Source organism: Amblyomma maculatum, chromosome 3, assembly GCF_055883805.1.
Source record: "Amblyomma maculatum isolate TAMU_Amacu chromosome 3, ASM5588380v1, whole genome shotgun sequence".
NCBI classification, from domain to species: Eukaryota; Metazoa; Arthropoda; class Arachnida; order Ixodida; family Ixodidae; genus Amblyomma; species Amblyomma maculatum.
Window position 1 is genome coordinate 34,195,656 of NC_139346.1, and position 14,975 is coordinate 34,210,630.

Below are 14,975 nucleotides of genomic sequence, written 5' to 3' on the forward strand. Positions count from 1 at the left end.
GTAACTTGATATGGTTTTCCCATATGAACCGATTCAACTACAAAAATTAACGAATGAACTTTGCGGATGATTTCAGACACCAAAATTATTTGAGGAATTGAAAGCCATCAAAATAATCCTTAGTACTACTGTTCAACTTTATGTATAAGCTATTAACTGAAACGCTATAGTCAAAAATACGCATTTTAGTCCATAATTCTGGCTTCTCGCAATTCACATTTTATAAAGGCGTCGTGGGCATAATATTGACGAAGAAATCACTAACTTTTTTTAGGACATCAAATAGACAAACGGATTTTGTATTGGGAATTCAAGCGACGCCACTTCAAAATTTTGCATTGCGGGAAGTTAACGCTTCAAGCCGAGAAATTCGTAGTCTTGAAGTTCAATATTTCACAATATGTCAACTATAAGAAAGATACTTGACCGCTGAAAAAGCAGCAACAAGATCAAAAAAGGCGACGTTGCAGAATACGACGAAGGTGTGAAGACAAAGACGACAAAGCTGACGAAGCTCGAGCTCTCGGTGAAGAACGCTGGTTTTCGTAGCAGCAACGATAAGATAAAGATAATGCCGTGAAAACTACCTAAATCACCTTATTATGCTTGTTGAAGGTACCGCCTTTTCCCAACCTAGAGCCCTGAAGACGCATCTTGCCCGGCTCTACCATCATGACAGACACCACGACCAGCCTCGACCGCTTCTTCCCAAGCGCTATCATGTGTTCGGGACCAGTGCGGCAGCGCGGCCCACCCATATTCAGCGGCGCGGAAGACGCAGACCCAGAGGACTGGCTAACGTTTTACGAGTGTGTGGGTGCCTACAATAAGTGAGATGACCACGTTAGGCTCACCAACGTTATCTTCTATTCAAGTGATGTCGCCAGCTTATGGTTCCGAAACCACGAAGCTGATATGTCTACCTGGGTTTCGCTAAAAACAAGTCTCACTGAGGTTTTCGGCTGCCCCGCTGTTGGGAAACTTACCGCCGAACAACGGTTGCGTTCTCGCATCCAGAAGAAAGGCGAAAATTTCACAAGCTACATTGAGGACGTTTTCCACCTCTGTAAACGCTAAATTCATCCTATGGCTGCAGACGACAGCATCAAGCATGTCCTCAATAGGATTGAAGATGACACATTTCAGATTCTGGTTGCCAAAAACCCCCCAAACGTTTTCTGACGTCATCACTTTCTGTCAGACTTATGACGAACTCCGCAAACAACGTCTCATGACGCGCCGTACCATTCCTCGGATGAACTGCTATCGACACTGGATCTTCTCGGTGCTCCTCAGGATTTGCCAACGCTTCTCCAGCAAATATAACAATTTTAGTGGGAAGAAGTGTCTTGACGGTTGTCCTTGATTACCTTCCAGCTTGATTCGTCATCTTTGTCGTCCCATCTACAACGTGTCATCCAGGAGCAGGTTGCCGAGAGTATGCCACCAAGAAACCCATCCCCTGTGGTCGCCGCTCTGCTGTCGTATGCCGAAATTGGAAGCCGGCCGCCGCTTTCACTCGCCATGCAAACATACGCGCCCCCGAACCATATCTTCCGTAGTGCTCATCGCAACTATATGCTGCTCCCGTGGTGGTAGTGGCACTCTGTATGTCGCCAACTCGTTGTCTCTTCCAACGACTTTACTTCGAGGATAATTGCATGGAAATGTTGATATCATTGATTCCGCCTACGATTCTAGTGTTATTACGGACCCTTGGGTGCATCACATTACCACTTTGACTACACCCCCTGGTGTCACCGACTCTACCACATCTGACATTTTCAACCGTTCGGTCGACACATCTCTGGCGCCTACCCAGTGTGACCAGCTCATCGCCTTGCTTGAACAATTCAGCGTCTCCTTCGACTCTCAACAAACTTCTTTGGGACGTACAACAGCAGTTCACCATCATATCGGCACAGCCCTCCACACACCACTGCGCCAGCACCCTTACCGAGTCTCAGCCGCTGAACGCCGCTTCATCGATAATCAAGTGAGTGGCGTGCTCGAGCGCAAAGTGATCAGCCCTCTGACGGCCCGTGGGCGTCTCCCATCGTGCTCGTAAAGACTAAAGGCGGCTCCATTCGCTTCTGCGCCGGCTACCGCCGGCTTCACAAAATTACTGAGAATTACGTTTGTTCTCTCCCTCTCATCGATGACGCCGTTGAATGTTTGCAGAGAACTGAACTTTTCTTCCCTGTACCTTCGCTCTGGGTATTGGCTTGTGCCAATGGCTGAAACCGACTGCCAGAAAACCTCATTCGTAACACCTCACGCCCTATATAAATTTGCATGATGGATAACATCCTCCGCGAGCTAAAATTTCAGATATGTCTCTGCTACTTAAGCGATGTTGTCATCTTCTCGAAGGACATTTCTTTGTCATGTTCGCCTTGAGAGTATTATTCCATGTGTGAGGGACGCAGGCTTGCAGCTAAATATAAAGAAGTGTCGGTTTGGTGCTCTACAGCGGATCATACTAGGCCACATCGTGTCCAACGATGGAGTCCTGCCGGACCTTGCCAAACTTAGTGCAGGGGCAGAATTTCTTAGGCCCACCTCAATAAAATAACTCGACAGCTTTTATGGGGCTTGATCTTATTTCAGCTGCTTCGTCAGAACTTTTGTCGAAATTATTGCCCGTTTGAGCCAGCTTCTTGCTGGGAGCCCCGACTTGCCTATCTGATCACTTGCATGTGATGAAGCTTTGACGACGCTCTGCCGACTAAGAATTCTTACGTCCCCAGCGATACTGCGTCATGTGAGCCCCTGCGCTCTTACAGAGCTACACAGGGATGTCATTCTCGCTCGGCGCGAACATAGTTTCCCTGAGTACGTCGTTGCTTACGCATTTTGTCCTGACAAAAGCAGTGAACAAATCTGCAGTAACAGAAATAAATTCCTCGCAATTGTTTGGGTCTTCCTAAATTTCTCCTTTACTTATAGGACGGCTATTCGAGGTCATCACCGATCACCTCGCTCTGCGCTAGCCATAGTCCCACAAAAATCCTTCCAGCCGCCTCGGCCGCTGGTCTCTTTGTTTACAAGATTATGAGATTCGTGTCCTTTATCGCTGTGGTCGTAAGCACTCCGACGCAGACGCCCTTTCCCGCTTCCTTGTGACCTCTAACCCTGAACCACAGTCTCCGGCTTCACTCTTTCCTTGAAATCATGGACATGGCATGTGATAAGCGCAAGGATCCCCGGATTGTTTCAATCATGAACGTTCTAGTTAACGTATCAATGTGCCTCCCTTCTCGAGCTCTCCGACGTTAAGCCTATCACTTGGCTATCCTTGACAATCTCCTTTATCGCCGAAACTACATCCCTGATGGCCGTAAATGGCTACCCGTGATTCCCAGACAACTCCGCTCCTTCATTTGCACTGTGGCTATCACGCTGATCCACGGCTCGCCCACGCTGCATTCGTGAAATAATTTACTCGCATGTATCGCCGCTGCAACTAGCTGAGCATGCATCGGTTTGCTCGCCAGAACGTCCACTCTTGAATCAAATTTCAGCTTCGTAAGAACCAACCGCGCCCTCCAGCTGCTCTTCAGCCTCTACCGTGTCCATTTCGGTCATTCACACGTGTTGGAATTGACCTTTACAGGCCTGTTCTCTGGTCTGCCGCCTGCAATACGTGGATCATTGTTGCTATGGACCACCTCACCAGATATGCCGAGACTGAGGCTTTACCAGCCGCCATTGCAGGTGATATCGTTGGTTTCATCCATGAGAATCTCATTCTACGTCACGGTGCGCCACCGGAATAGCTTAGTGATCATGTTCGCGTACCATTGTCTGATGTCGTAGAACCCCTTATTCATGAGGGCAATGTTGTTCGTCGTACAATGTTTTCCTACCGTCCCCAGACAAACGGAATGGTCGAGCGATTTAATAGGACTCTTGGAGACATATATATGACGGTCATGTATGTTTCTTCCACCTACTGCAACTGGGACCGTGTGTTGCCATTTATAAATACGCATATAATTCTGCAACGCAAGTCACTACAGGTTTCTCGCCTTATTTCCTTCTGTACTGCGGGAACCTTCTGGCCCAATGGTCACGATCCTACCCTACCGTTCCGACAGCTCCGAAGTGACACCTATTTCTTAAACCGCTGCCTATGCTGAAAAGTGCCCTCAGATCACACTCCAGATCAAAACTCGAAACCAGTACGACCAGAAACACCACCGCTCCGGTTCCACATGTCTGCCTCCTGCTTATCGTCCAGACTCGTTGGTGTGGCTATGGGTGCCCCCTTCTACATCAGACCAGTAGACAAAGCTTCTGAGTCGAGCCCCTATCGTGTGCTTCAACAGACCTTTCCCGTTAATTATCTTATCGGGCACATCACGCCTACAACAGGTCTCCGCTGCTGAGGACGTGAAATTTTCCACATTGACCGCCTCAAACCGCACTATTACCTTGCCACTGTAGCCTCATGTTAATCCGCCAGGATGGCGTCTTTTTGCGCGGAGGTATTGTAGGAGAGATACTTGACCTGAGAAAGAGCAGCAAAAGAGCCAGAGGGAGGCGTTGCCGAAGGCGACAGAAATATGCAGGCAACAAAGCTGACAAAGCTCGAGCTCTTACTGAAGAAATCTGGCCTTCGTAGCAGCAACGCTACGATAAAGATATTGCCGTGCAACCTACCTATACCGCCTCATTACACGACGATACAAAAACTAAAAAAAAACGCCCTCAACCTTTAATACACGGCATTCAAAATGATTACCGACAGCATTGTCACTGCCACTTGACATATGTTTCAGCTGAAAACTTAGAACTGTTTATTAGTATATCACGTATATGGTGACATCCTTGTTGTACAATCCACCTGCAGAGACTGCACATACGTATCTCTCGAAGGGTTTATATTACGATGATGTAAACAGTTAACAGAACGCATCGGTATTTATAAGGCGCCTCCTTCCCTGTTCTTTCTTTCCACCCTCCGCCATTCTTTCCGCCGAGATTTCTTCAGAGACATTTAGACGTTTGGGGCATCTTTCATTTCCTGATGAAGAGTAAAAATCAAGCAGTTTGCTACACCTTTTTCTAACACAGCGCATTATTTCCTAAGGCACATGGTGCTCGCCAAAACTCGCGTTCTTCACCAAAGGCATATCGCGAACGTTTAGCACCATTTAGGTGCATAATGTTTATCTAGATCCATTTCTTTATCACCTTAAAGCCGCTTATCAACAGCTTAGGTGCGCGACTAAGGAAATTGCGTCGAAAAGCGCAGAAAAGTGCGGACAGGCACAAGATAACTGAACGCTTACCAACAAACACACCGCTGACTAAGTACAAAAGGCTTCTTGCTTCTTCAATAATACACATATCGGAAATACACATATGCGGAAGAAGCTACACAACCTTTAGTAGTAATGTCTGCGTTGTTCCACACAGCATGCCTCACAGCCAGACAGCCAAAGCGGTTTGACAACCGAGAACCTTGTCTCAAAATAGTGAACATGACTACAAGGAAGCAGATCGGCGCTTCTATGGAGCAGGTGGTTAAACAATAACTGACGAAGTGCGTCGCTATTTGAGATATTTTTCATGATCAAAATAATGTTGAAGAGTTCGGCTGATAGCATACGAATCTCCTTGTCTAATATTTGTCACACTCAGTCGACTCACCAAGAGAATTATTTTGCCGCATTCGGTACATTAATGACATTGCAAGGCGCGCGAAACGAACCCCGTTTTTAGCCGGTGCGCACAGGGTGCGCGTACAATTTTGCTAGAGAAGGGCACCTCAGCATGAAATATGTACAAAATATGTTCTTTGGCTCCGCTTCCTCAGATTCCTCACGTACCTTCCGAAACTTGCTCTTGCTACTGCCTGTGAATTTTGATTAACCTTGTGCGCAGAGAGAATATTTGTTATCAGGGCCCATGCATGCATTTTCACTCCTCATAATTAGTAACGTTTTGGTTACACATAGTGCGTGTGCGTGCGCGTGTTTGCGTGTGTGTGTGTGTGCGTACGTGTGTGTGTGTGTTTATGTCTGTGCGTGAGTGTACGTGTACGAGTCGTTTTGTCTGAAGGGTTGGAAAAAGTTTTATGCAGCTATTGCATGGCACCTATTGCGTTCTAGTTCTTTGCTATAGCAATTTTGTCCCGCAAAAAAATCTTGATGGACCCGTAACGCCCCTTCTTGTCGCTCATGTTAATCGGTCGTCACAATTTGGCGTCTTCCGTTTCATACCTTGTTATCGGTACGTCACAAAGCTATAACGCTCCAGTTTTTCGGTTATTTCTTGCCTATGTGAGCAAGATGACCGCTAAAGGTACACATCACTGAAAGCTTTGGCTTTATGTACAAGCCACCATCATAGTACTATAAGGCGATATATAAAAATTCTAGGGGAACTTTTGATCACCAAACTACGATGAGGCGAAAGCCTCTATGTGGGGTGGCCTGAAGGGCTCCACCCACGGTACCTCTTTCTTTCTGTTTTCCCTCCCACCTTCGCGATGACGCTATAGCGTAAGCTACCAGTCAACATATAAAGCTCCGCTTTAACAGAGCCGTATACGAACGTGCCTGCGCGGCCTAGGTATAACTTGAATGCAAGGGGGCTGGCAGGCTCTGATATCACCTTCCTATATAAAAAGAGACACCCGAGTTAGCAGCCCCATCCAAACGTAATGTCAGCAAGCCCTACATCCATTAGTGCTCGGCTTTGTCAGCTGCAGTTACCGCCTCCCACGTAACGAAAGCGGTACAGAAGAATGGACATATACAATTCGCGAGCATCGGTTATTAAAGGCTAGCGACTTAAAATTACGGGCAAATGTTCATTGTCAGTGAAAGACAGTGGGCCTCACAGGAGGGGCAGCTCCAAGAGCGCCTTGCTGTGCCCTGCCAGGCGTGGGATTACGACACGTCCTGGCCCGAGGACAGCATCGTGAGCCGCTGGGACCTGGTGTGCGAGCGTGCGTGGATGTTCCAGCTCTCTCCCCTCACGTACATGCTGGGAGCCGTCTTGTTCGCCCCGGTGGCCGGCCTGCTCGCGGACCGCGTCGGCCGCCGCCCCATCATTTTTGTTGCCGTGGCTGCGCTGCTGCTCTCCAGCCTGGGAGCGTGCGCCGCCAAATCATTCTTCTACTTCCTCCTCACGAGGTGCGCAACAAAGGCAGCTGCCATTGCGTACACATCGAAGATGAGTGGATAGCGTCCGAGTTACGGTGATTTGCAGTGTCCGATTATATTTTATGGAGAAGATCCACAGTCCGATAGCACTCCGGGCAACTAGCGTTATTGGCAGCTCAGATTTCACTACCTTCTGCGTCATCTTATGTCAGTCTGTCGCACTTCATCATCCTCTGTAGGACGACCAGCGAATACCGCTAAGTTACGCTAACCCCCCTCGGAAAAAGCACAGTTCCGATGTTTTCTACGTTAGTGAAATAGAACGTGAATTATAGGGCTTGAGACTGGACACCGCACAGTTTCGGATGGTGGCGCTGTGGATGTGGACTACGGATGCACAGGTTTAACATCGTATGTGGCGTCGGTCACGGGGCGCAAAACACGGTAAGTGCCTGTGTAACAGAGCAAAAGTTTTTCACACAACCGCACTCGACGGCACGGGAGCCACAGCAGGACAAGAGATCCAAGATTATAGTGCCGACTGTTGTACCGGCATTTATGGGAATCTTGGAATGCAGAGAGCCTTGCATGACCAATGCGGCGGGTATCATGAGCACGGGCGACGGCATCACTGGCATAAATACTGGGGGCGTCTGTCGCAGGTAGTGAGGTTCCGAAGGGCAGTAACGGGTGTCGGCCAAATAGCAGATAAAATGGAGAGTATCCAGCATTAGAACGGACCGACGAGTTGCAGGCGTATGCCACAAAGGATAGATGAACGTCCCAACCCCGGTGATAGTCAGACACATACATGCACAGCATGTGTGTGAGTGTACGTTAGACGTTCTGTGAGGCCGTTGGTGTGGGGATGATAGGCGGTGGTAAATTTGTGGCCGACGGAGAACGGAGAATTTCGTCAAAAACTCGCGAGAGCTAGGAAGCAGCAGCCATGGTCAATTAGTAGTTCAAGAGGGGTGCCACGACGAATGTTGTATTGTTTGGTTCATGTGACAGAGCAGACAAGTTTCCAGGGGCGAAGCGACGTTTATTGCCACATGTTCGTCTATGCGTGACTGGTCGAAATATAGCCCCCGCGCAGGTTGTGCAGCACGCCTTTTATTCGTTTTACGCGCATGCGCATTAACGACTACGGCGACATGCCCGACACCACATCCCTCCCCTTTTATATTGACTAATTTACTAAACTTAACTCTAGCTTGATATATGTCCTTTGACGACGGTCTCTAGTCGGGTAGCGTCTTGCACCCGCCGTCTGGATCTCTTGCGAAGCGTCAGGACCACTAGTGGTAGGAGAGGAGTATATCACTGGTTCGATGCTTGGTTGAAACGCCAGGAACCCGTATCCCTCCTGGGCAGATACTTCGCGGTCCGGATCCGGGCGAGCAGCTGGTGCTTGTAACGACGCCAGGTGGAACTGCCTCTGGGTGTGGTAGTACGAACGGTAAAAAACAGGGAACGAGATTGGTCTGCCTCGATAGTTGTGAGCCATCACTTAGTCACTGACTGCTATGTCACGGTCACGACTTGGGCGAGCCATGGATTACTTGAACTGATTATATGCAACCCTTCCTCCCACCGCTGGCTTAACAACATCGAGTCGATTTAGCAGCCGTCGTCCTAGTAAGAAGTTTGCTGGTTACTCAATTGTCGCTTGGGGCGAGTTGCGATAGGTAAGCAAGAACTTTTGAAGCCTCAGATTTAATGTGCCCACTCCGCTATATTTACCGGGAACGTTTTTATGTGTCTGAATAAAACACTCTGCAAGCCCGTTTGAGCTGGGATGATACGGTGCTGTAAGCACGTAACGACAGCCCAATGTTTTTACAAAAAGTTTGAACTCTTCGGAAGTAAATTTCGGGCCCTTTTCAGTGACAATGGTTTCTGGGAAACCAAACGTCAAAATCAGCTATCTCCCGGCCACGTGGAGTGCACCTGCACGACTACAAGAAATATTGCGTGCAAAAAGGGGCCAGGAAAATCTATAATAGGCGCTGCCATGATGCTTATGGGCATGACCAAGAATGCAGGGGCGCTTTACACGGCTCGCAACGTTGTCCTTAAAAACTTACGCAGGCTTTGACACGATGCTCGAGGTCCCCCTAAATAGACGGCCACCACACGCAGCTGCGAGCCAGGTGCTTGCTGCTCACGATGGCTGGGTGCTCTTCGTAGAGTTAGTCCAGCAGCAAGTTGCGCAACTTTGCCGGCACACTCACTAGCATCCCGAACATGGTGCAGCCTTGGTGAACTGTGAGCTGGTTGCGCCTGTCAAAAAAGGCTTCAATTTTATTTTCTGTCACAGACGCCGGCTGTATCCCGCATTTATGAAATATATCAACTTACAAAGCAAGGGGTCCCGAGCTGTTGTTCGAGCAATGCCCTAGCTTGAAACTGGCATTGATTGCAACCGCAGTGAATAACAAGTTTCCTCTCTTTGTTGTGTTTCGTCTTTCGCTATTGATAGCGGCAGCCGCTAACAGAAATCGGCTTCAGAATTCTCGCTTGATATTTTGAGGATGAGCGAATGCCGTTTAGCTGACAATGTGACAGCCCAGCGCTGCAAACGCGCTGCTGCAATAATCAGAATTCCGGTTGTCGGGCCCCAGATTGTTTAAAGCGGTTTATGGTCGGCTACTAATGTGAAATAACGACCGTAAACGTAGAAATGAAACTTCTCAACACCAACTATTACTGCAAGAGCCTCTTTCTCAAACTGGTTGTATTTCCTCCCGGCATCGGTCAATGTTCGAGATGCGAAAGCGATTGGCTTTGTGCTGCCATCATTCAAAACTTGCAGCTGTGGCGTAGCGGTAGAACATCCGCCTCGCATGCAAGCGGACCGGAGTTCGAATCCCGATGCCGCGCGATTCTCCACCGGATTAAAAACAAGTCCGCGTGTAGATGGAATCGCATAAACAGGTTTGGGGTGCGACCTGATGCAAGAGAAGACCTCCGGCAAAGCACTCCCTCACCAGAACAGAAGTTGGCCACCCTGGTGCAGTAATTGGCCACAACCTCCTATGATAAACTCCATAAACACCGGCCCTCAGTCACCAGCGGCTGCGGAACAACTGACCACGGCGGCGGTCATACCTGTGACGCAGCAGGGGGTGCTAAGAATTCCTGGCTCCGCTGTACAGGCCGCCATTAGAAACTGACCCTGGCAACGTTTAATGCTAGAACCCTAGCTAGTGAAGCTAATTTAGCAGTGCTGTTAGAGGAACTAGAGGGCATGAAATTGGATGTCATAGGGCTTAGTAAGGTTAGGAGGCCGAATGAGGCATATACTGTACTGAAGGATGTGCATGTACTGCGTAATCGAGGTTTACCGGAGAGGCGAGAACTTTAGTAGTAGGCTTCCTTGTCAATAAGTATATGGCGGGTAATATAGATGAATTTTATAGTATTAATGAGAGTGTGGCAGGCACTGTAATTAGGCCTAATAAGCGGTATAAACTAAAGGTTGTACATTCCTACGCACCTACATGTAGTTATGATGACCAGGCAGTTGAAAGGTTCTACGAAGATGTAGAATCAGCAATGCGAAAAGTAAAGACGCAGTATACTGAATGGGCGACTTCAATGCCAAGGTAGGGAGAAAGCAGGCAGGAGACCAGGAAATAGGTGACCATGGCATTAATTCTAGGAATAGCAGGGGGGAGTTACTAGTTGACTTTGCAGAGCGTTATATCTTAAGAATCATGAATACCTTCTTCAGCAAACGGAAGAACAGGAAATAGACATGGAAAAGTCCTAACGGGGAGACTAAAAATGAAATTGACTTCATAATGTGTTCAGCCCCCGCCATTATGCAAGATATAGAGATAATCGAGAAAGTGCGATGCAGTGACCACAGGATGATCAGGTCCCGAATTTAGTCTAAACCTGAGGAAGGAACGCAGCAGATTAGTAAGAAAGAAATTCATCAATGAATTAGTGGTAAGGGGGAGGGCAGTAGAGTTCAGGATCTCTCTACAGAATAGATATTCAGCTCTAATCGAGGATAGCGACATTACCCTAGAAGCAGTGAACAATAATTTCAGAGATATCACTACTGAATGCGCTGCAGAAGTAAGTGGGAGGATAGTTAGAGAGGATACCGGTAAGCTGTCTAGGGAGACGAATGATTTGATTAGGAAACGCCAGAGTATGAAAGTTTCTAATCCGACAGACCAGATAGAATTGGCCGAGATATCTAAGCTAATCAATAAGCGCAAAGTGGCCGATATAAGAAAGTATAACATGGAGAAAATTGAGCACGCTGTGAAGAAGGGGGGAAGTCTTAAAGGGGTGAAGAAGAAATTGGGCATAAGCAAAAACCAGATGTATGCGCTAAGGGATAAGCAGGGCAACGTCATCATGAGTTTGGACAAGATAGTCAAAGTAGGCGAGGAGTTCTATACTGATCTCTACAGTAGCCGAAGTAATCAGGACCTTAATGAGATTGGCAGTAGGGAGAAAACAGTAAGACGTTCCACCAGTAACGAAGGACGAGGTTAAGAAAGCACTTGAAACCATGAAAAGGGGAAAGCAGCTGGAGAGGATCAGATAACTATAGATTTGTTGAAGGATGGGGGGGGGGGCGACATCGTGCTAGAAAAACTGGCCACCCTGTATATGCATATAGCCTGCCCTTATACATAGCATTCATTGATTACGAAAATGCGTTTGACTCAATAGAAACCTAGGCGGTGATACAGGCATTTCAAAATCAGGGGGTAGACGCGCCGTACGTGAAAGTACTGGAAGATATATATAGTGGCTGCACAGCAACCGTAGCTCTGCGTAAAGAAAGTAATAAAATTCCCATTAAGAAAGGTGTTAGGCAAGCAGACATGATCTGCCTAGTACTATTCACAGTTTGCTTAGAGGAAGCATTCAGAGACGGAATGGGAGCAGCTAGGAATACGTATAGATGGAGAATATCTCAGTAATCTGCGATCTGTTGATGACATTACCTTGCTAAGTAACTCAGGAGATGAACTGCAAAGAATGATTGGTAACCTAGACAGGCAAAGTAGAAAGGTTGGCTTGAAAATCAATTTGCACAAGACTAAGGTAATGTTCAACAGCCTCGGGAAGGAACAGCAGTTTACGTTAGGTAGCGAAGGACTGGAAGTAGTATACGAATATGCTTACTTAGGACATGTAGTAACCGCAGATTCGGACTATGAAGAGGAAATAGCAAGAGGAATATGATTGGGATGGAGCACATTTGGCAGGCACTCGCAGATTATGACTAGTGCTTACCGGTATCGCTCAAGAGGAAAGTATACAACAGTTACATCTTACCTGTACTCACCTATGGAGCTGAAACCTGGAGGCTAACCAAGAGAGTACTACTTAAGTACTACTTAAATGGTACGGGTAACATTAAGAGATCGGAAGCGTGCAGGGTGGATCAGAGAAATAACTCAAGTTACTGACATTCTAGTGGAAATCAAGAACAAAAGAGCATGGGCAGGACATGTAGTACGAAGAGAGGATAGCCGATGGTCGCTTAGGGTAACAAACTGGATTCCAAGGGAAGGAAAGCGTAGCAGGGGGCGGCAAGTAGGTGGGCAGATGAGGTTAAGAAGTTTATAGGGGTCAAGTGGATGCAGCTAGCACGGAACCGGGTTAATTGGAGAAATATGGAAGAGGCTTTCGCCCTGCTGTGGTTATAATCAGGCTGATGATGATGATGATGATGCTGATGATGATTAAAAACATGAGAACGATCCGCGCCTATACCATAGTGCGATGCGTCGCATCATAGCTTCAACGGTCTGCACGGGTCGTAGTGCACCAAAGTCTATCTTGGTGAAAGCCTCCTGGCAGCGCTCATCCCAGTACCACGGGGCGTTTTTACATAGCAACCTGAAAAATGGTTGCGCCACTGTGACTAGGTTAGGAAGAAACTTGCCGTAGCAATTAACGACTCCCAGGAGTGACTGCAGTTGCTGCCTCGTTTTAGGGGCTGGAGCCTGAAGGAGTGCGCCAACCTTCTCCGTCGTTGCCGAAATGCCGTGTGCGCTTATATTGTGTACGATGTGGCGAATGTCCTGTTGGAAAAACGAACACTTCTCTTTACTGACATCAACGCATCTCTAAAGAAATCATCATTTTAACAAAGCTTCCAGATTTATAAATGCTTTTCGTTATTTTTACCAGTCACCTGAACGTCGCCTTGGTGGCAGCAAACCCCGAGTAAGCCCTTCAGTATGGGGCAATTATTCTTTAGAAAATCCCAAGTGCGGATGAAATTCGAAACCCGTGTCGATTAACAGCAAGCTATCCTTTCTGCGTATTCAAAATGAGGTATTGTTTTGACGACTGAGTCGTGACCACTTCCTGGTAGGCCCGGTTGAGGTCAATCTTCGATAAATGCTTGCCTCCCGACAACGCTGTAAACAGGTTGTCCACCTTCGGCAATGAGTAGCGGTCAACATAAAGACACGGATTAACGGCCGTCTTGAAGTCGCCGCAAATCCTTATGCTACCATCTTCCATGCGCGGTGTATTCTGGCGTCTTAACCGGCGATATAATGCCCCGTGGTTCCATTTTAGCCATTTGAGCGTCGAAAGATTTTTCCAATGTGAACGGAACGTTTCTGGCTTTGAGGAATCACGACTTCATATCAGGCTAGAGAAACAGTTCGGCGCGCTCTTCCGTTATCGGGCCTAACTCGCCTTCGAAAAGTGGTTGGTACTCCGCCAGGAATTCGTCAATCCTCTTTTTTATGCTGATATGAGTAGGAGTGCCTCATCTGGTAATGTTGTCCAGGTCCTAAATTTTCGCCCACTCCAGCCAGACGGCGTGGATCCACTCCCGGCCCAGTAGAATGGAAGAATTGCAGAATGGTCATCGCGCTGCACGTTGACCGAAGGAATGCCCTGTGGTCGTACTAGTGCTCCTCTGTAGTAACAAAGTTTAGGCTCCAGTACCGCCGAAGGTAAGAGCTGACCGGATTACGTCATTGACATGACGCAAACAGCCACTCCCCTGTCTAACTCTATGTTCACCAAGACGCTGTCGATGGTCATCTGTACGGGGACAGGGTCACACTGAGCTGCCGAAACGCTGCTGCGACGGAGGGTTTAAGCTTTCCGCGGCACATCCATCAGCCTCTTCAAAGTTTCTTTATTCCACTTTTTCTTAGAAAAAGTTTTATCACTGCTTCACACGCTGTCTGCATATGCTCTTTTTTGTTGCAACTGAAACAAGTTGCGTCCAAGTGAGGGCATGCTTCTCTCGAGTGTTTTGGCGACCCACAGCGAAAACAGCTTTTGCATATTTTCCGCGCCTCAGCCTGTACCTAGTACACACCGCCGACTGCGACGTCGGTGCCACGTGCCTCAGCTGCACTCTTAGCCGCTTTCATTGCAACAGCCCGCTCCACCGTTTTCTAACGTAAGCTTGCTATCTTCCGTAAAACGCACTCGCTGAATGTCCTCTCGTAGCAGGCCGCACATGAAGCGATCCCGATGGGATTTACCAAAGGCGCCTCCAAACTCGCACGTTTGCGACAGTTTACGAAGCTTGGCAACATAACTAGATAAGGAATCGCCTTCTTGTCGACACCTCCGGTGAAACATGGCCCGTTCTCCAATGACGGACGTATTCGGAGACAGGTGGTTGCTCAAAACTTTCTTGAGGTCTTCGAAACTCTTCGAGTTCTAGAGCAGTTAATGACTTCAACAACCCGTAGGTCTTCGGTCCGATAATGCTCAAGAAAACGTGTACCTTGTCACAGTCGGGTACTCGGTTGGCAATTAGGAACGACGTACGCCGCTCTACGTACGCTGCCCAATCGCTGGCGGACTCGTCGAAGGGTTCCAGCTGGCCAAGTCGCC

The 14,975-nt window shown here is 47.9% G+C and overlaps 1 protein-coding gene across 1 annotated transcript in view; it reads left to right on the top strand.

The window, feature by feature from the left end:
* The window catches only part of LOC146194485 (solute carrier family 22 member 7-like), a 177,507-nt gene that overhangs the window by 126,627 nt on the left and 35,905 nt on the right, over window positions 1-14,975 (top strand). Inside the window, exon 4 of the mRNA XM_084596570.1 lies at window positions 6,856-7,148. Within this exon, the coding sequence (XP_084452696.1) occupies window positions 6,856-7,148 (293 nt within the window). The remainder of the gene's footprint in view (window positions 1-6,855; window positions 7,149-14,975) is intronic.